This window comes from Podarcis liolepis (genome assembly GCF_965112155.1).
Source record: "Podarcis liolepis genome assembly, chromosome: 9".
NCBI classification, from domain to species: Eukaryota; Metazoa; Chordata; class Lepidosauria; order Squamata; family Lacertidae; genus Podarcis; species Podarcis liolepis.
In genome coordinates, this window is record NC_139564.1 from 47,066,306 (window position 1) to 47,086,722 (window position 20,417).

At 40.7% G+C, this 20,417-nt stretch overlaps 1 protein-coding gene across 2 annotated transcripts in view; it reads right to left on the bottom strand.

Annotated features, from left to right (window-relative positions):
• The window catches only part of LOC310714725 (glycine receptor subunit alpha-3), a 75,712-nt gene that overhangs the window by 18,203 nt on the left and 37,092 nt on the right, over window positions 1-20,417 (bottom strand). For both annotated transcript variants that reach the window (XM_083520312.1, XM_083520311.1), the window contains exons 4-8: window positions 17,256-17,479; window positions 15,125-15,207; window positions 9,360-9,497; window positions 6,608-6,822; window positions 194-340 (exon numbers count right to left, since the gene is read on the bottom strand). In XM_083520312.1, the coding sequence (XP_083376438.1) occupies window positions 194-340; window positions 6,608-6,822; window positions 9,360-9,497; window positions 15,125-15,207; window positions 17,256-17,479 (807 nt within the window). The remainder of the gene's footprint in view (window positions 1-193; window positions 341-6,607; window positions 6,823-9,359; window positions 9,498-15,124; window positions 15,208-17,255; window positions 17,480-20,417) is intronic.

The following is a 20,417-nucleotide window of genomic DNA, read 5'->3' on the forward strand; positions in this document are numbered from 1 at the left end:
TTAATCCTTTCTCTGAAGGTTTCAGCGGGATTTGTGAATTACACAGGCCTTGTGCTGACCTTAGGCAGACAGAATGTTATCCTGTGTTAACATGTTACTTGTACAGCCACTCCTAAGACACTGTACCATTGTTACAAAGCAGACAGCCCTTTCTGCTGCCTGTATTTCTTTAACCTATGGCTGTCATATTTACCTTGTTCTTCTTCCTCTTTCGGTGGAATCTCAAAAGTTCTTTATGCTGCCTTGACACAAAGTTTACAGCTGCATATTCCAGAAGTGCCGAGAATACAAAAAGCAGGCATACAGCCATCCAGATGTCAATAGCCTTGACGTACGAGACCTATAGATAGCACAGAGTATAAGACTGCTCGTATTAGTAACACAGATGGGAAGCGCAGTGTCTCCTAATGTCAAGGAAAGAGAAATGTGTTTCCCCAAGCCCAGAGAGAAAGCTAGTTTTACGGGGGGAAAGGGCAAAGGCCAAATCTATATTTCCCATAAAAGTAACATTTCCTGAACACTTCACACTAAAAGCACTATCCTAAGATTTCCTGTGCCATTACATATAAATATATAGGGTGAAACCTACCAGCTATTGTGCTAACACAGCATTGCAAATCATTATTCTTTCTTCTTTGGCAATCATTTGTAGCTGAGTAAAATTGTCTTCCATAAACACGGTTTTAACAGTGAGTCTGTAAGTGACTATGGAGGACGATTCTGGAGCCACACGTCCTTCCACAATGGGGACATTGGTTTCTGGGCAGGAGTTGAACATGGTGTGGATTTGCCAAGAGTGCCTTTCTCTTAGCACGTTTCTCCCTAGTGTCCTGAGTTCGAATGTCTTCAAAACCCATGACACCTTTGGTAAAGGCTGTTTTCCAATTGGAGTGCTCACAGGCCAGTGTTTCCCAATTGTTGGTGTGGAAGGAACAAAACCCCAGTCCAAATGCTCACAATCTCGCTCACTGAATATTTTTGAATCTACAAAAATGTCTTATTATTCTAGATAGGACTATGTCTTTGAGCTCCACATGTCCCCACATGGTCATATGGTTCCCATCCCCAGCTTAGATGGGTAGAGTTCCACAATTTTTTTTAGGATTTAAGCTGGTGGTAAGATCCAGTGATGCCAGCTGCTTTTGGAATAGACTTCTGCTCATGTAACAGCACTTGCCCTTCTCTTTCCACTGCACCCACCTATCCTTGAAATCTACATTGTGGGGTTGGGGAACCCACTGTGGAAAATGGGGGGGGCAGGGTTGCAGGAAGAACAAGAGGAGAGTCGTATTGCATCCATTTCCACAACACTGACACATACTAAAATCAAGAGCAGATGAGCTCAGATCAGGCATTTAGCTTTTTAAAGTTGTTTACCTGAATAGGAAAGTGAAAATCATGTGTATTTTGTTTCTAAGATCATGCTCTTTACAAGGAGTATTTTTTATAAAGAAATATTTCTTAAAACAAATTTTAAGTGCTAGTGAGGAATAGATCAGTTCTCTTTAGATGTTTAATCAGATTTGATGAAAATATTCGCTGTAAGCCACAAAGGAGCTGATTCACTTTGTTAAAGCATCTATAACTTTTTTGGGGGGAGGGGGGCATATGTTTTAACTACAAAATAGTACATTCCAGCTATTCAAAACAGTCAGAACTTTAGCTTTGCATCAAAAAGTCTTTGGAGCTAGAAAGAAATATTTTAACTTTTCTCTTATGAATAGCTGGGATGTAGTATATATTTAGAAGCATTTGGAACCATTTAAAGAAGCAGCAAATATTCCACTTTTAGGTGCTGAACACAGTATTTTAGCCCTCACCACATCCATTATGACAAAAGAAATTAAGCTACACAGCCAAGTGGACTATTTCTTTTCTTCAGAGACACTGGCCAATTCTTTCTCAGAACTGAACATCTAGTAGTAAAAGTTTCAAACAGTACAACACTTCAGAGCACTTTTTAGTTTCAGTTATATTGATGTACTGTTCTGTTGAAGTCAGCATCAGGGTTTCTTCAAAGTGAAAGGAAACGGAATTTGACCTTGAAACAGTAAATCAAATAACAGAGATCTCACACTAGTGATGCTTTATGTCTGCCATCACCTTGTGAACTACAGGGAATTGTAAGACCTGTATGTACAAATCAGGGTGTTGTAACTGCCAAAAATGTGTTCAGGAGAAAAATAAATAAAGCTACTACTTACAACTATATTCACTATTTTATGGCTATTGCACAAGAGAGTTGCAATACTACTTCTGAGCAGCAGGTTTTGTAATCATAGATTTATTTTCATACCTAGCTTAGTCGTTCAAGTGCAGCTATATAGAGATTTACACATATAATTGAAATAAAGGCTGAAGTGCACTACACAAATGGTTTAGCTTTAATCCCCAAAACTTGCCCCTCTTAAAATATCTTTCAAGGTTTATGAAGGTACACTAGCCACCCCCCATCCAGATTCTGCTGAAAACACACTTTCTCTTCAATTATAATGTTTGCAAGTATCAATAGCATGAGATACCCCATGATTTGTGAATCCACCCACACTGGATTCTTGGTGGTATCTGGAGAAAGCCCAAAACTTACAAGATGATGGGCTAAGACAACAATGAGCATTTGCAAAGATTATGACCAGGAACTGGTATTGTTTGCCTCAGGGAAGCTATTCTTGGTAGCAGCATCATGGCAACTGCAGCTTCAGCTCTAGCCCTCAGCTTGGATCTCAGCAAATCTCTGGACAGTTCCACATGTGTGGGTCTAATATAACTGCCTGTCTTAAGTACTTTTGCTTCCAAAAGTAGTTGTCACCAGAAAGCACTGTTAACTGACCCTAAGAGCCCCTGAGGGAATGTGGCACAAAAGGAAGTAGATCTCCCCGGGGCTAAGATCCAAGATGTAACTGAACGACTGCAAGGAATCATAAAACCCACTGACAAATACCCCTTCCTCTTGGTTCATGTGGGAACCAATGACACTGCAAGCAATAGCCTCCAGAAGATCAAAAGAGACTACGAGGCTCTGGGCAGGAAATTGAAGCAATTAAATGCACAAATTGTCATCTCATCTGTCCTCCCAGTTGAATGACGTGGCCCAGGGAGAGAGGGAAAAATAGTGGAAGTGAACAGCTGGCTTCGCAAATGGTGTAAACAGGAACGGTTTGGATTCTTAGATCACGGACTGCAGTTTCTTGAAGATGGACTTCTGGCAAGCGATGGGCTGCACCTCACAACGGTTGGGAGGAATGTTTTTGCCAAAAATCTCAGAAACCCCATCAGGAGGGCTTTAAACTGACTAATGTGGGGGAGGGAGACAGTGCTCCTGAAGGTAGGAGTCTATCAATTGATGAAGATGATCATCCAAATGTCATAGACCAAATGGAACAAACAGCACGCAGACCTAGTGGTGGGAAGGAAAAATCCTTAAATAAGAGACATGGGGGAATGATTAATGGACTTCAGTGTCTGTACACTAATGCGCAAAGCATGGGAAATAAACAAGATGAGCTTGAGCTCTTGGTACAGCAAACTAAATATGACATAATAGGCATCACTGAAACCTGGTGGGATAAGTCCCACGATTGGAATGTAATAATGGAGGGATACAATCTATTTCAGAGAAACAGACCAGACAAGAAAGGAGGAGGAGTGGCGTTATATGTCAGGGATGTGTATACCTCTGAAGAGATCCAAGACTTAGAACCTCAAAGCCAAAGTGAGAGCATTTGGGTCAAAATTAAGGGAGAGAAGAATAACAGTGACCTCATTGTGGGAGTTTACTATAGATCCCCAAGCCAAACGGAGGACATAGATGATGCCTTCCTGGAACAGATGGCCAAGCATGGAAAAGGAAGGGAGATAGTAGTAATGGGGGACTTCAATTACCCGGATATTTGTTGGATGTCAAACTCAGCCAAGAGCATAAGGTCAAACAGATTCCTCACTGGCCTTGCAGACAACTTCATTGTCCAGAAAGTGGGAGAAGCAACAAGAGGAACAGCCATTTTAGATCTGGTCCTAACCATTGTTGATGACCTGGTTAGTGGGGTAGAAGTGGAAGGATCATTAGGCACGAGTGATCATGCTCTTCTGAAGTTTACTATACAGCGGAAAGGAGCAGCCAAGCATACTAGGACTCAATTTCTTGACTTTAAGAAAACCGACTTCGTAAAACTTAGGGAAGTGCTGGGTGAGATCCCATGGACAGTAATACTAAAAGGAAAGGGAGTTCATGATGGCTGGGAGTTTGTTAAGAGGGAGATAGTAAAAGCACGACTTCAGGCAATACCAATGAGACGGAAACATGGAAGGTGCCTAAAGAAGCCAGGGTGGCTATCTAAAGAACTTTTAACTGAGTTAAGATTTAAAAAGGATGTGTACAAAAAATGGAAAAGGGGGGGAAACCACCAAAGAGGAATTCAAACAAATAGCCAGCACGTGTAGACACAAAGTCAGAAAAGCTAAAGCACAGAATGAACTCAGGCTTGCTAGATGGGTTAAAAGCAACAAAAAAGGCTTTTATGGGTATGTTCGTAGCAAAAGGAAGAACAAAGAAACAGTGGGGTCACTCAGAGGAGAAGATGGTGAAATGCAAACAGGGGACACAGAAAGGGCTGAACTCCTCAATGCCTTCTTTGCCTCAGTCTTCTCCGATAAAGAAAACAATGCCTAACCTAAAGAATTTGGAGCAAATGATTCAGCAAAGGAAACACAGCCCAGAATAACTAAGGAGATAGTACAAGAATACTTGGCTAGTTTAGATGTATTCAAGTCTCCAGGGCCAGATGAACTGCATCCAAGAGTATTAAAAGAACTGGCAGATGTGATCTCAGAACCACTGGCAGTCATCTTTGAGAATCCCTGGAGAACAGGGGAAGTCCCGGCAGACTGGAGGTGGGCAAATGTTGTCCCTATTTTCAAAAAGGGGAAAAGAGAGGACCCAAATAATTACCGCCCAGTCAGTCTGACATAAATACCAGGGAAGATTCTGGAGCAGATCATTAAGCAAAGAGTCTGTGAGCACCTAGAAAGGAATGCTGTGATCACCAATAGTCGGCATGGATTTCTGAAAAATAAGTCATGTCAGACTAACCTGATCTCGTTTTTTGACAGAATTACAAGCCTGGTAGATGAAGGGAACGCAGTAGATGTAGCCTACCTTGATTTCAGCAAGGCATTTGACAAGGTGCCCCATGATATTCTTGTAAAGAAGCTGGTAAAATGCGGTCTTGACTATGCTACCACTCAGTGGATTTGGAACTGGCTGACTGACCGAACTCAAAGGGTGCTCATCAATGGTTCCTCTTCATCCTGGAGAAGAGTGACTAGTGGGGTGCCACAGGGTTCTGTCTTGGGCCCGGTCTTATTCAACATCTTTATCAACGACTTGGATGATGGACTCAAGGGCATCCTGATCAAATTTGCAGATGACACCAAACTGGGAGGGGTGGCTAACACCCGAGAGGACAGGATCACACTTCAAAACGACCTTGACAGATTAGAGAACTGGGCAAAAACAAACAAGATGAATTTTAACAGGGAGAAATGTAAAGTATTGCACTTCGGCAAAAAAAAAAATGAGAGGCACAAATACAAGATGGGTGACACCTGGCTTGAGAGCAGTACATGTGAAAAGGATCTAGGAGTCTTGGTTGACCACAAACCTGACATGAGCCAACAGTGTGACGCGGCAGCTAAAAAAGCCAATGCAATTCTGGGCTGCATCAATAGGAGTATAGCATCTAGATCAAGGGAAGTAATAGTGCCACTGTATTCTGCTCTGGTCAGACCTCACCTGGAGTACTGTGTCCAGTTCTGGGCACCACAGTTCAAGAAGGACACTGACAAACTGGAATGTGTCCAGAGGAGGGCAACCAAAATGGTCAAAGGCCTGGAAACGATGCCTTATGAGGAACGGCTAAGGGAGCTGGGCATGTTTAGCCTGGAGAAGAGGAGGTTAAGGGGTGATATGATAGCCATGTTCAAATACATAAAAGGATGTCACATAGAGGAGGGAGAAAGGTTGTTTTCTGCTGCTCCAGAGAAGCGGACACGGAGCAATGGATCCAAACTACAAGAAAGAAGATTCCACCTAAACATTAGGAAGAACTTCCTGACAGTAAGAGCTGTTTGACAGTGGAATTTGCTGCCAAGGAGTGTGGTGGAGTCTCCTACTTTGGAGGTCTTTAAGCAGAGGCTTGACAACCATATGTCAGGAGTGCTCTGATGGTGTTTCCTGCTTGGCAGGGGGTTGGACTCGATGGCCCTTGTGGTCTCTTCCAACTCTATGATTCTATGAATATAAAACAAACGCCCTATTGCAGAGAAAGGAATATCTCCGATGAGAATCTACATTTCCACCACCAGCAGAGAATCTGACATAGTTGAAAATGATTAAAGCAATTTAAGGTTAATTTACAAGGTGAAAATCTCCTTTGCTACTGCAGTTCTTCCATAAACTGTGCTATACTGTAGATATATTGCTAGTGGCACGTTTTTTAAGACTAGGAGGGCTAACACACGATATATGGGGGGGGGGGGGAATAGCCCCATGTTCACTGAGGAGCAAAACACACAGAGAGAAACATATAAAGTCCAAGAGCTTGCATACCTTTGGCAGGGAAGCCCGTGACCCTGAACTCTGTGTTGTCATGGTGAGAACTGTTGTTATTCCTAAAGCCACTCTTGCTGGTGCTGCATCCATATTGATCCAAAACGACACCCAAGAAAGTATGACAATTAGGAGGCTGGGTATGTACATCTGAATGAGATAATAGCCCATCTGCCTTTCAAGGTGGAATCGAACTTCAATGCATGTAAACTTGCCTAGTTACAACAGAGACAAATTGTTAGCGGAATTAGCTGCGGTTTTTTTTTTTATCAGCGGTAAGAAATGCAACGATACAGCAATTTTTAAAAATAGCTTTCTGTTTATAACAATTGATGAAAGTGACTAATTCAGGGGTCAGCTACCTAAGGCCCATAGACCACAAGCGGCCCATGGGGGTCATTTAACCAGCCAATGGATGCCCACCACCTGCTCGGGGGACCCCGCTGCCCGCTCGGTTGGCTCCTGTGAACGGCGCTAAACTGGCGTGGAGCAGAGCATGGACCGCCTTCCGCGATGCTGACCGGCTTCCCATTGGCTGCAGGAACCTCCTGCAGCCAATGGGAAGCTGCACACGCCTCCTCCGTGCTGGAAGGAGTGTCGGAATCAGTGCTTGTATGTGTGTGCATGCGCACATGTGCACACTCTGACCCACCGCAGCGTCTGCGGGACCGTGAACCGGCCCAAGCCACAAAAACTTTGCTGACACCTGGACTAATCTATAATATTTTTTCAGGTTTTTCTTACTCTTTCCCATTTCTATTTAGGGAAAAAAAAAATATTCATATGATTCACAGTATACTTAAATCATGTTACATGCCAGAGACAAACAGCGGGTAGCCTTTCATGTCATGATTGTGAACTTCTAGAACAGGTGATACTGACTAGACTTATGTTCTGAAGAGAATGCTGGACTAGGTAGACTTTTCATTTAATCAAGCAAGGAGTTTCTTAAGAGTACTGGAGAACACAGGCTTTGGGTTATTCAATCATTTGTAACATTACTCTGACTTTTCATAATAACACTGCACAGTCACAGCACAACTTTGAAGGCCACTTTAACAGCCATGGCTCCCCCCAAAGAATCATGAGAACTGTAGCTTGTTAACAGTGCTGAGAGTTGTTAGGAGACAACCCACAGAGCTACAGTTCCCAGCACCATTAACAAACTACAGTTCCCAATAGTCTTTGAGGGAAGCCATGACTGTTAAAGTGATGTAAGAGTACTTGAATTGTGTGGTGAGGCAATGACCTAAGTCAATTGGAGTGCTTCTCATGCAAATAGGTGTTTTAACCCACAATATTACAAATGTCTTCATCAGAACCTGCTTCTGCATTAAGGAATCCAGTTTGAGCTTTGTACAAGGCCTGATGGAAACTGGAACATTAATTTTGGAAGACAGGGAGTATAAAGAGCAAAAACTAAATTCATGATAAATGCAAGAGAGAGAGAGCGAGAGAGAGAGAGAGAGAGAGAGAGAGAGGCAAGCAAAATACAGTTTGCTATGTGTGAGGAAAGAAGTCATGCTGTTTTCTTGGGAAACTGCTTACTTAAATCATTGTTAATAATTCTCCATTTTCCCCTCTGATCATTTTATTTAATCAAGGAACTCTTATTACAGGGATTGGCATATGGTTTGTTCCACAGGTTGATCAACAGAGGCAAAGGCATAGCTCTGCCAGCTGACACAAAGGTGATTAAATTTCTGTTTTGCTATCTACCCAGCATTTCTGTCCAGAAGCTAAAATATTGGCTAGGGTTGTTCTGAACATTCCACCTTGCTGAACTTTTGGTGGGTTCAAAGAGGGACCATCTTTTTTTTTACGCTAGAAATAATGCTACATTATCAGGTAGTACAATTTCCAGGGACATTCCAGGGCTGGTTTGAAAGCACATGGCTTTGTAGCCACATGCCCTAGCTCTTACTTTTAAGAAAATGTTTTTTTTTAAAAATGGATGTAAAGTCCTCAGACCACCTCACAGTATTGTAAGCTTACTATGTACTCTCCCTCACATGACTTTCTTTCTCCCCTGGATATTGCCAAATTCCTTCCCTTTTATGCTTTTCTTTCAGAGTCCATGGATAATGGGTATTGAGACTTAGGACCCAGGTGAAAAGATGTGGTATTATTATTATTATTATTATTATTATTATTATTATTATTAATAATAATAATAATTACCCACCCTTCATCCTAAGGTTTCAAGGTTACAACAATTTTTTTTAAAATAGTATGTTCTAGAATGTGTGAGACTTAGGTTCAAATCTCTGTTCAAACATGAATTTATTGGCTTCGGTTCACTGAGTCTAAAAAGAGCTCTGACAGGAAAAATGGAAGATTCCAACAATCTACCTGATTTCATTTGTGTTTCATTGCATACCTCTTCCCCAGCTTCTTTGGCTTTCACCCAAAACCAAACCTCCATGTACTTCTGCTCCCTTGTGTCTTCCTGCTTCCCTCTTGCCTTTCTTAAGCTCCTACATGTAAAATGGGCTCATAAAACTATAGTTTGGATTCTTTTTTCCCCACTTCAAAAGTCTGGTGCTGTTTTTCCTATGAGATTACAATCCCCTTGGTTGCCACTTAGTGGTGGCAGCCATAATGTTCAGCAGACAACATCCCATCACTCTCCACAAGCCATTGCTGCTTTGTCAGCACTTGTTTTGAGTACATTGCTGAATACTCCTAATGACTAACAGGAAAGAGAAACGACGGGACTTTCAGTTGTCAACAAACTACGTGATTCTTCTACCTGTGTTGTAATGCTTGGTGCAGTAACATAAATCTTTATCTTCTTTCAAGAGAAACTGTGGCAAAGTGAGTCCATCGGCCACCTGGACAGCTCCCTTTTCTTGCCACTCAAAGATGAGATCGTTCATCGTGTATCCAACTAGGAATTAAAAACAAAGCACACAGAAGATGTTGTCATAACATAATATTTGCTTAATCTCCAGATTCCATTATGAAGGGAAATTTTCAAATTTTGCCTGAGATTTTCCTAAATGAAGAAAAGATATTTTCTTCTTTATCATTCTTATTCTTATTCTTATTCTTATTCTTATTCTTATTCTTATTCTTATTCTTATCACCATCATCACCATAATCATCATCATCAGTGTAAACTGTAGGAGGAAAAGTTTATGACATCTTGGCTCAAATTAAGCTTGGAGTATCCCCATTAAATGTGCTGATCTATGAAATCAGTCCTTATTAATTTCTTCAAAATTGACCAGATGTTTTGAAATATTCCATCTATTTGTTTGTCTTCCATGAGGTTTTCTTTTGATGCTCAGCTGGGCAGTGATGACAACAATGCAAAAAGGTATAGTGTAAATGTTTCCTGTTTTAGTTTGGATTCCTGTGTTCTTTTGTGTCTGAAGTTTTTAATAACTATCTAGAAAGCAACCTTAGCTCTAAAATGGTGTTATCCTGTATATAACCTTACTGCTGTGTTTCTCAATGAACAATATCATGCAATATTACCCTATTACAAATCCATAGAAGAAGCTTACAGAGAGAGAACCACAGATGCATATATTTTATCACACCTTGTATACATTCAGATGAAAACCAGCTGTGTGTAAAACAAATTATCATTTGAAGCATGTAGATTCTAGCCAGGAGTAAAATCTCATGAGTGCAACTCATTGAACTGACAAGGAACAACTGCTATGTCAAAATGGATTTTCAGAAATGAGATTCATTCATTTAATATGTATTTTAATTATAATTATCTGCCATGGCCACTAACTCGTTCTATGTTACAATTCATTTAACTATGAAAAATGCATAGGCAATTGCTGATACAATATTTTCTTTCTACCTTTTGTCCTTTTGAAGACATGAGGCAACCTGCAATTCACTTTTTCACTGCTATGTTTTAAAATCACTAAGAAAAAGATATCAGACTAGTGAAGGTTGAGATAGTATAAATTATTCCACAGGGTTGTAGCTGGGTTGAATTTGTGCTTTTCATATATACACACTATATAGCCTGTGCCAAAACTTGCATTGCACCAGTGTGTACCTAATCTGTAACAACAGACATGCCAATTTTAATAAATCTGGCATTATGGGAGCAACAAGACAGCACCCTAGGCAGATATGCCAACAAAACACATCTAGTATTCGGGTTCCATTATCAAAAGTAAACCATTTTAGCATTGTATAATAGGCACATGGAAGAGACACTTAAGGGATTTTCTCCACAGACAATACAGAAATTAAGGTGAAAGCCTTGGATACTCAGATGTCATTAACTCAGCAATCCTATAGTTCCTCGGAGGGCATCTCAGGGGCCATACGAAACATTAGATCTCTGAGTTCAGAGAGAGCGCTACAATAGGAATGGTGGTCTGATTTAAATTCCTCCTCCCCAGTGCTGTGGAAAGATGTAAAGCCTGGCCCCAAAGTCAGGACAGTCCCACAAAGGGATCTGTTGGTGTGGTTTGGATCTTGTGACAGAGTGGTTTAAGACAAGCTTTCGCAACCTTGGGTTCCCAATGTTGTTGTACTAAAGTTCCCATCATCCCTACCTAGCAAGACCAGTGGTCAGGGATGATGGGAGTTGTAGTCCAACAACATCTGAGGACACAACATTGAGAAAGAAGGGTTTAAGGGAATGTATGCCAGCCCAGGAGCTGGTGTAAATGAAGTATCAGAAAAATCAGGAAAAGTACACAAAACATGCCTCCACCTTCACTTTCATCCTACTGGGAGAGAGCTCAGTGGGGGGGGGGGTTTGATAAGGCCGAGAAAACACCTTCAGTCTCCTTTTCTTCTACCCCATGGTCTTACGGATGTTCACAGGAAGAAAGGTTCTTGTTCCATCCTTTCCCCTCAAAACGAATCTTTGGAAAGTTGAGGGGGTCGTGCCCCATCCCTCATGGCTCAGGAGGCCCCCTCAATTGTTCAGAGAGGCTTTGAGGACAATCATGTGCCTGTGAGGCGCTATTCTTGTGTGAATTTATCTAAGGATGGAAGCTTTTAATCTTAATGTGTACTTTACACACCAAGGAGACCTCCTTTGTGTCTCTTCCATATATCTATTATACGACAGTATGTGTTGTTTTTAAAGATGTGACCTAACACTATATAAGCCTGAGATTTTACACACTTCTTGTCTATCAAAGAATAAAGAGTGGTGGCATCAGCACTATTTTTAGGGGGTCTTTCTTTGCCAGTGTGTGATCCCAAACAATCAGGAATCACAAGGAGAACATGGTGTCCTTGCATCACATAGCTGATCAAATTCATGGTGGTGTCACAAAGGGTAGACAAAACTTTTCCACTGTTCTCTCTCTGAATTGGCCAGGGAGAATAAATATGTTTGTACACATTACCCAGGCAACTGAGCAACATTCCCTATTTTGCCACAATGTGCTAACAGTTATATTGTTTTCCAGGGCTACGGCGCAAGAATTTTGCTGGAACCAATTTCTAGTTGCACTAGGTTCTGCTTGTCTGGCTGGGTCAGATGGTGGACATAATGTAATGCAATCTTTACGTACACCCCCATTTACATTTTGCAACAATGGGAAGTTAGTTAGGATTGGTGAAAGGAATTCCAGCACAGTTTCCTCTTCCACTTTCCCTGGACTAACACTTCCCTTTGAACAATGGTACAGAAATTACTGAAGAGGATAGACATGTTATGTGGGATCAGACTAACACTTCATGCATTAAGTTTGTACTGCAATAAATATATTACAGCACATTCCATGAAGATCCCATTCAGTTCAATGGGATTACATTTTAAAGTGCCACATGACTATTTTCTGCTTTTGCTATAACATTGTCCCATACATGACACTGTCAATGAGAAAGCTATGTATATTTTTACATGGCTATTTAGTTCATTTTAATTTATAATATCAAAATTTATAAGTGATCTTCATGGACAATTAGGAGACTACATAACCTACTAAAGGATGAGTGCATCATTGGCTACAGTTTAGAAATTATTAGAACAGCCTGCCAAAACAGTGAGACTTTGGACTGATCCTGTGAGCAGTTGGCAGTCCCCCATTCTTTCCCAATTCAGTAAGATTAGCACTTTAGACTGCTTTGTTGATAACAGTGTCAAACTTATTTCATTTCATTGCAATCATGAGCTGACCCAAGACATATAAATATATTAGGAGAACTCTGTGTTAATGCACCAGAAATGACATCATTATCAAATACAGTTTGTGCACCAGAGGGCAGAAAGTCACTGCACTTGCCTCAGTGGGGAAGAGTGGGATTGTGAAGAGATGGGAGCAGACAAGCAGACCATGGTGTGTTCAAACAGCCTTTCAGAAACTGCCAGGCAAGCTACATTTTTGTAATTCTACATGGTTGATACAGGGTAGAACCAATAGGGATATGATTAACAGTCAGTATGATAGGACAGACTTGGATAATAAGCTTGTAGCATGATGCCTACATAGCAAAAAATATCACCCATGGGCATCAGAGTCTTATTTCTCCAGCCTACCTTCTAGGATTGCCATATTTTGAAGAGCAAAGAAAGAGGGCACTCTGACGGCTCTGATTTTAAATACCCCTGCTATATGTAGCCTATAGAAGCTGTGATATATTGCTGAGGGGGGTGGGTAAGAGAAGAGAAGAGAAGAGAAGAGAAGAGGAAAGCAAGTTTTCAACCACCAGTTATGTCTACGTCTCATCCAAAAAGTATAGACAGAGACATTTGGGCAAATTTGAAAAATCCACTCAGAAGAAATTTAACCCCTGAAAAAGAAGTGTCCTGGGAAAAGAGGCACATAGTAACCCTACTTATCCCTGAGCTTTGACTATGTGTCACCTGCAGCCCAGTCATCCTGGATAAGAAACAAGCCCTCTTCAGGCATTGTCTCCACACAATCCAATTCCTGTGGAGGAAGGCAGTGGAGACGCATCCACTTGTCCTGCTGCCATCTTCACATCCTTGTGGCCTGCCCCTCCATTGGCCACATGTTGGAGTAGTGTCTGAAGAGTGGTGTCTATTCTATATGTGCCAGAGGTTCTAAAGCACAGGGAGACAAGCAAGCTCTTTCTTCAGATATCCTACCCGGCAACACGTAGCCACCAGGGGTATGGGATCTGTGGAAATGCTAAGGATATAGTGGGGGCAGGAGGCGCAGCCCCATTCTCTTCCTCCATGTGATTATGATCATTTGGAGGAAAAGGATTTAAACTATGGTGAGGGGCTTTACTGGGGAAATTGGTGACCTATACCTGTCCCACAAAGCCTAGTCTAGTCTACATGCTGATAACTAATACAAGTGGTGGACTCTGTGGCCTTAAAATAGAAAAAAGGAAAACTGGAAGAAATCTTTAATTTTATTTTTCAATGTTACTTTTCCATTCTGCAGAATGACCAGCATTTATTGCTGGATGCCACCCCCCTCTCTTAGTTTTATCATATACACAAAAGTGCCCTCAGCACAATGGAAGGCTCCATAGTGTTTTTGTATAGGAAGCTTTTGTTCACAAAGAGCTCGATTGGTTTAGACATTTTGCCTTATAGTTCTCTGAGCCGAAGTGACTTATTTGAGTTCTGTTCTCATTATTTTTTTACAAATTACTATTTAGGGCACATGTTCCAGAGCAGCTTTGCTTTGCTGACTGAATCTGAGCGGATCTCTAGGAATCCCGCTGTGGTTCAAAAATATCAAAATGTTGACTGCAGTGATTTTACTACTTTCCTGCAAGGCAACCCAATAACATGCCTTTAGCAGGCCCAAATGCACAAGGCTCTACTTGAAGAGTAGAATTCTAGGAGCTACATATATCACACATGCTTTTCAGTGTGACCCAAGTTCCACCGAGAAAAACAAGTGCCTACTATGGTTTAACATTCCACCCTGCTTATTCTAGTCTGACTAGAGGACAATCACTATTGTTAATATAAATCTCACATGCATACAATATATATCACCCAATAATTGTAATTTTCTGCTGCCCTATATCAGGACCATTACAGGTAACTACCAGTAGCGGGGCAGTTTGGCTATAACATAGAAAGCATGAAAAAGAAGGCATCAGTGACTGTGTTTCCACTCTCCAAAATTTGGGGTATCGTTCAAAGAGGTTGGGGAGATGAGTATTTTCTTCATGGAGAAACGTGTATTCTGATCCCGAAACAAGGGGATCATTATAATTATTTAGGATTGATTTTTGGCATAATTCACAAACTTTGGCCACTAGACTGCTGCTCATTCAATCAGACTTCCCTTTTCTCTCTTCCCCTGCAACCCTTCATGCTCCCCAAATTAGCTTTGGAGGGTCCTACAAGCAGAAGGAGAGGAAGGTCTGATTGTGCAGAGGGAAGTCCATTCCACTTCTGCATGGATACCATTGGATTTCACCCATTACTGCCTATAATATTTGATCCATATAACATCAACATGATACATGATGCATTTGAAGAAGGCAGCTTTTGCCTATGAAAGCTTATGCTGCAATACTTAAGTTGCCTTCAAGGTGCCACAAGACTATGTGCTATGAACATGAGAATACTATGTTCACACTTACAGCTTTCCAGCTGCATGATACATGTTTGGACATCCATTGGGAAATTTTTGAGGTCCATTGGGCAGGAGAGTATTAAAGTCAATCTGAAAGAATACAGAAGAACTATTATAAAGTGAATGTTGGCCAACACACATTGTCTCATATTCAAAATTACTACACACACACACACACATCCATTATGCAATAAAGAACAAGAGTCTTGGAAAGCAGGCAGGTGTACAAACGATTTAGGCATTTGGAAAATAATATGAAGTCAATATGCTTAATTCGTGGGGGGGGGATAAGGTTTTCAATTCTACCTTACTTGGAAGTAAACCCCATGAAAATAAATGGAGCTTACCCCTGAGTAAACAAGTTTTTCACCACAGCATTTTCTAAATACAATTCCTGTCCTGATCAAATTGTATTGTAGCCTAGACCCTAATCCTGCAAGTCCATATTAGTTGTTTGTGATAGTACAACCAACAGCAATTTAAGTCTTTCAAATAAAAGCCCTCTGAGCCTGCTGGAGGAAACCTTCTGTTTCCTACAAGGAAAGCTGATCCTTTATGATTTCAGTGAAAGCGTTGCACTGGTATCCTCTGTCCACAGGTGCCAGAAAGGTAGAATGAGTTAATGGAAGAATCTCCTAACAAGAGTGAAAATGAGGGATCTTTGGAAAACAACATTCACAGAGTTGTTTTTGCCCCCCCCCCCCGGGGAGGAACTATCTAAGAAGGGGTGAAATCTAAACAATGTTACACTTTGCGCAACATTGTACAATGATCTACACATAGATTTCTCAAAGGATGAAAAGAGTAGTGCCAGAATTGGCTCTGTGTGTGTCTCCCATTTCATAAAGGTAGCAGGGAAAAGTCACTTTGTGTCTGAGACCTGACCAAGGGGCAGCTATTACTGGGTGGTTAACTTTCTGGATCATGGTCAGAACTTGGGTCCAAGTCAGGTCTTGAACCAAGAACCTGAGAAACATCCGGCAGAGATTTCAAACCCAGGTTTGATAGTTACTTCAGTTCCAATGAACTTTATCAGTTTAATAGATTTTATGCTGCTGCTGCTACATGATTGTGGTCATGGAGGGGGAAAAGGCAATTCTGCACAGCTCTTATTTATTTGACTTCACTTTAAATGTTTTCATAGTTCTCTTAAAACTACTATTATCTGCTACATATGCTTAACTGAGTCATCAACACACCCCAAATGGTGGCAAAGACTTCTTCTTTTTAACACACATTGCATACTTACACTATGGACTTCACTAACACTAGATAGCCACCAGCTTAGATGGTTTTAAAAGATTATACAACTTCATGAAGACAAAGCTATAAATAGCTACTAGTAACATGCTACCTCCTGGATCAGAGGCAACATGCCTATGAGTATCAGTCACCAGTACCAGGCAACAGTAGGAGAAAATATTGCCCTCATGTCCTGCCTGCAGCCTTCCTATAGGTATCTGGTTGGTCACTGCTGAAGCTGGATGCTGGACTGTTTAAGATTTGGCCTGATCCTGCAGGGCTTTTCTTACATCATGTTTTTTGTTCTTATTTTGGTAACTGCTGATCTATTGTGGTCAACAATATATGAGAAATTAAATATTACAAATCTCTAGACATCTAGAAGTGAATAATCACTGAACTGTTACTGAAATGAAGTAAGGAATTCAGAGTAGACATTTATCTAAGACTTCCATTCAACAGTACTACTTTACCAGAGAAAAGACTTGTCCCTAAAAAAGAGACACAACTCTTATTAGCACAACACTTTTCTCCCGCATCTAAGCTTTAGTTTGTTAATAGAAGGCTAGAACCAGTAAATAAAACTAAAAATATTGGGTTGTGGGTTTTTTTGCCTTTCAGAAGAAAATTCAGCAGTGAGACCTCTGTGTTCAATTGAAAGAAATGGCCTCTACATGGAACCATGGCATTTTAAACAGCCTCCAGTTATTTCACCAATTGAATTACATATGGATGACTTAGAGAAATCAGCCTATGTCCTTGTATCTATGTATGTGAACAATGCACAGCAAGAGAATGCAGTGACTGTTTTCATTAAGGGAATGTGTACCGCATCCAAACTAAATCATAACCTCATTGCTTCCATATCACATCAGAGCCTTTTATTTGCAATTTACCTGATGGAATAGAGAACATTTCCATTTTTAAAAATCCGTAGCAATTTGTTGTCTGTTGTTACTTCATGAAAATTGGCGCCTTTTTCATTGGCAAAGAACAAGTCAGGTTTCCAGATAGAGTCCAACATGGATGGGTCCAAATCTAGAGAGTCATCTGGATATTCACTATAAGCAAGACGGGGGTCATTCCAGTTCTGACGGAGAAAGATGTTCACACGATAATCCTAAAGTAAAACCAAAAGTAGTTAGTGTTTTTAGCTCCTACCTTTCATTTGGTTGAATAATATGGAATTTACTAGCTGTATCCTTTAAATGAACTTAACTCCCTGGAGTCCTTGATTATATTACTCTTCCCTGGCTTCAACCTTATACTGTTTAGTCACTGAACATAATACTGTATTAAAACCTAAATTGCATTACAAATATTAATCCATCAATTTGGAAAGAAATGGTCACAGTCCTGAAACACTAATTATTTACAGAGAATAAAGCTGAAATGATTCAAACATGTATTATTTTGTACAATCAAAGAGCAGATTTATATTTACAGAGGTAATTTGCTTTCCTGTAAGAAGATTATTATATAATAATTCAGTTTCTTCTGTTCTCAATTAGTATTAATGGACAAGAAATAAGCCTGACCTTATATAAGCCTAACAGAACATGTGCGTGAAGTACTTTCCCAAAACTCTGGGGAGATATTTGGGGGACTACAATATACTATTGTGTGGCATGCCATTGACATTCTTCAATGAACTCAGCAGCTTCAGGTGTGGGGCAAAGAAGAGAAAAGGCAAATCCTCCTGGATAAGGAGTTGCCTCCTTTGTTCCTAAGGGTTTTTTTAATGGCTGCTAGGGCCAGTGCAGTGTAGTAATAAGAATGCATCGGGTGACAGAGGACTTACATCACTCCTGAGCCATGAAACTGACCGTTGTTTCTTATTTCATATATCAAGTTTTTCAAAAGGGTATGAATATGTCTCAAAATATCACAAAACAAAGTGCAAATGATAAACATATAATATCCAAGAGTGATGCAAATGTATATTGGGAGCTTGTAGTGTAATACACTATGAGAACTGGGATAGCTGATAGTAACTGCGAATGAACAGGAACAAACGCAATAGTTGGAGATGTGAGCGTCGAGGGTGAATCCATTGCGGGGAAAGCTGGATAGTGAAAGACATAATATAGCCCTCCTGGTGGTAAAACAAGTAGATTATTTGTGCATTCGTCTCTAGCCAGTAGAAATATATATGAATCTGGAATAAATTGGGGGGGGGCGTATAGTGGAAAAATTATGAAGTGCAAGGATCTTTACCCCAATAATTATTTTTTAGATATTAATTTCTACTCTTTCTTTTTCTTTTCCATTTCCATTTTCCATTTCACCTTTTCAAAAAAGGGAAAGTCCACATTTATGACGATTATATTTACTAATAGTCTACAGTGCATGTTCACCTGATACATTTTGACAGCCTTTCTAACTTTAGGAACAACTCAGTGAGCCATCAAGGCAGAATCAAAACCCCTCCGGAAATTTTGCACTTTCTCTAATAAAGCCTATGAGAGTGCCCTCAAATTTGGGAGTTTAGAGATGACCTCCCCTGCTGTTCTGCTGGGGTAGCAAACATGCTCAGTGACATTCTTCTTCCCATACATCTTTTATTCCTTTAGACTAGAAGTGAGAACACCTTTTTTTTATAAAAAAAACCCCAAATCTCTTGATAGTAAAATCCTTTACGTGGAATAGTTGTCGTAAGTGTGTGATGAAGAGACCGAAAGCTGGCAGCGCTGTCAGTAGTGTGAGTCACAATAGTGCTGCTAATTTCATCAAGGTCATGCAATCAAAAGAACCGGGCACATTTCAAGGGAACAATAGGCTTGCACAAAACAATTGCTTTTCCTGCTGCACCAGCCCTTGAAGGAACCACCGCAGCTCCTTTCCTTGTCACCCTCCTTTTGCTTCATTTCAATATTTTCTTCTTCTTCTTTGCTTAAAACACAAACACAAAAGCAGCACCTTTAGCTGCTTGAATGAAATCTCCAGCATCCCCTGACCTTCTAATTTCATTACCATTTGCTCAAACTTGGATGAGCACATTGGGTGCATGTGCCAGCACCCCCAAGCAGCCTTAGCGTCTAATCTTTTTAAACCTCACATGGCAGAACTGCATTCTATAATTAAAAATACAATGAATGGTTTGCAGTTAATTTGGATTGCATGCTTTACATGCTTACAACACAGAGATGTTTTTAAAAATCACAAAATGTTGTTTGACTAGGGCAAAGGATGAATGCAGCCGCGTTTCCTCAAACTGCAGGCTCTTACAGTGGGTCCCTCCCAGGAATCGCATGCTCTGTGCCACAAGGTTAGCTTACCAGAGGAGGGAGCTGACAACCTCTTCTCTGCTGTACTTTGATGCAAATGTAGCAGATCGAAATAGGGCAGTATTGTAGGAGTCAGGTGCAGAGCTGAGCTGAAACAGTGTCTTTGGTTTTGTTTTCAGTTTCATTACAGTGGTACCTTGGGTTACATACACTTCAGGATACATACGCTTCAGCTTAAAGGCTCCGCTCACCCAGAAATAGTACTTTGGGTTAAGAACTTTGCTTCAGGATGAGAACAGAAATCGTGCTCCAGTGGCGCGGCAGCAGCAGGAGGCCCCATTAGCTAAAGTGGTGCTTCAGGTTAAGAACAGTTTCAGGTTAAGGACGGACCTCCGAAACGAATTAAGTACTTAACCCGAGGTACCACTGTATTGCCAAAAAGCACTTCCCTTTTTCCGTGCATTTTCCACGGCTTCCTGAAATTTCATTTATTTTTCAGTTAAACTCTGCACATTAAACCTCAGACACAGCTGTAAAACCCTTCAAAGGATGTTTGTTTAAGACTCTGTGGTAGTGTTCAGGCCCTGAGCTAGCTCAGGGATGGATGAATCAGCTTGTTTCCTTACTGTGCTCACTCATAATTCTGTTCCACCCTGTTTCCACATTAATGTGTGATCTGCATGCATATTTGCATAGTATTTCAAAGACACATTTCTTCTCCAGATAAGCATTTCATTTCTAAAGCTAGGATTTCTCAAAATATATATTTTGAAATGCACTTTAAAAAAGAATACAAGAAACGTGTTGCCGCAAAGCAAATCTGATAGACAG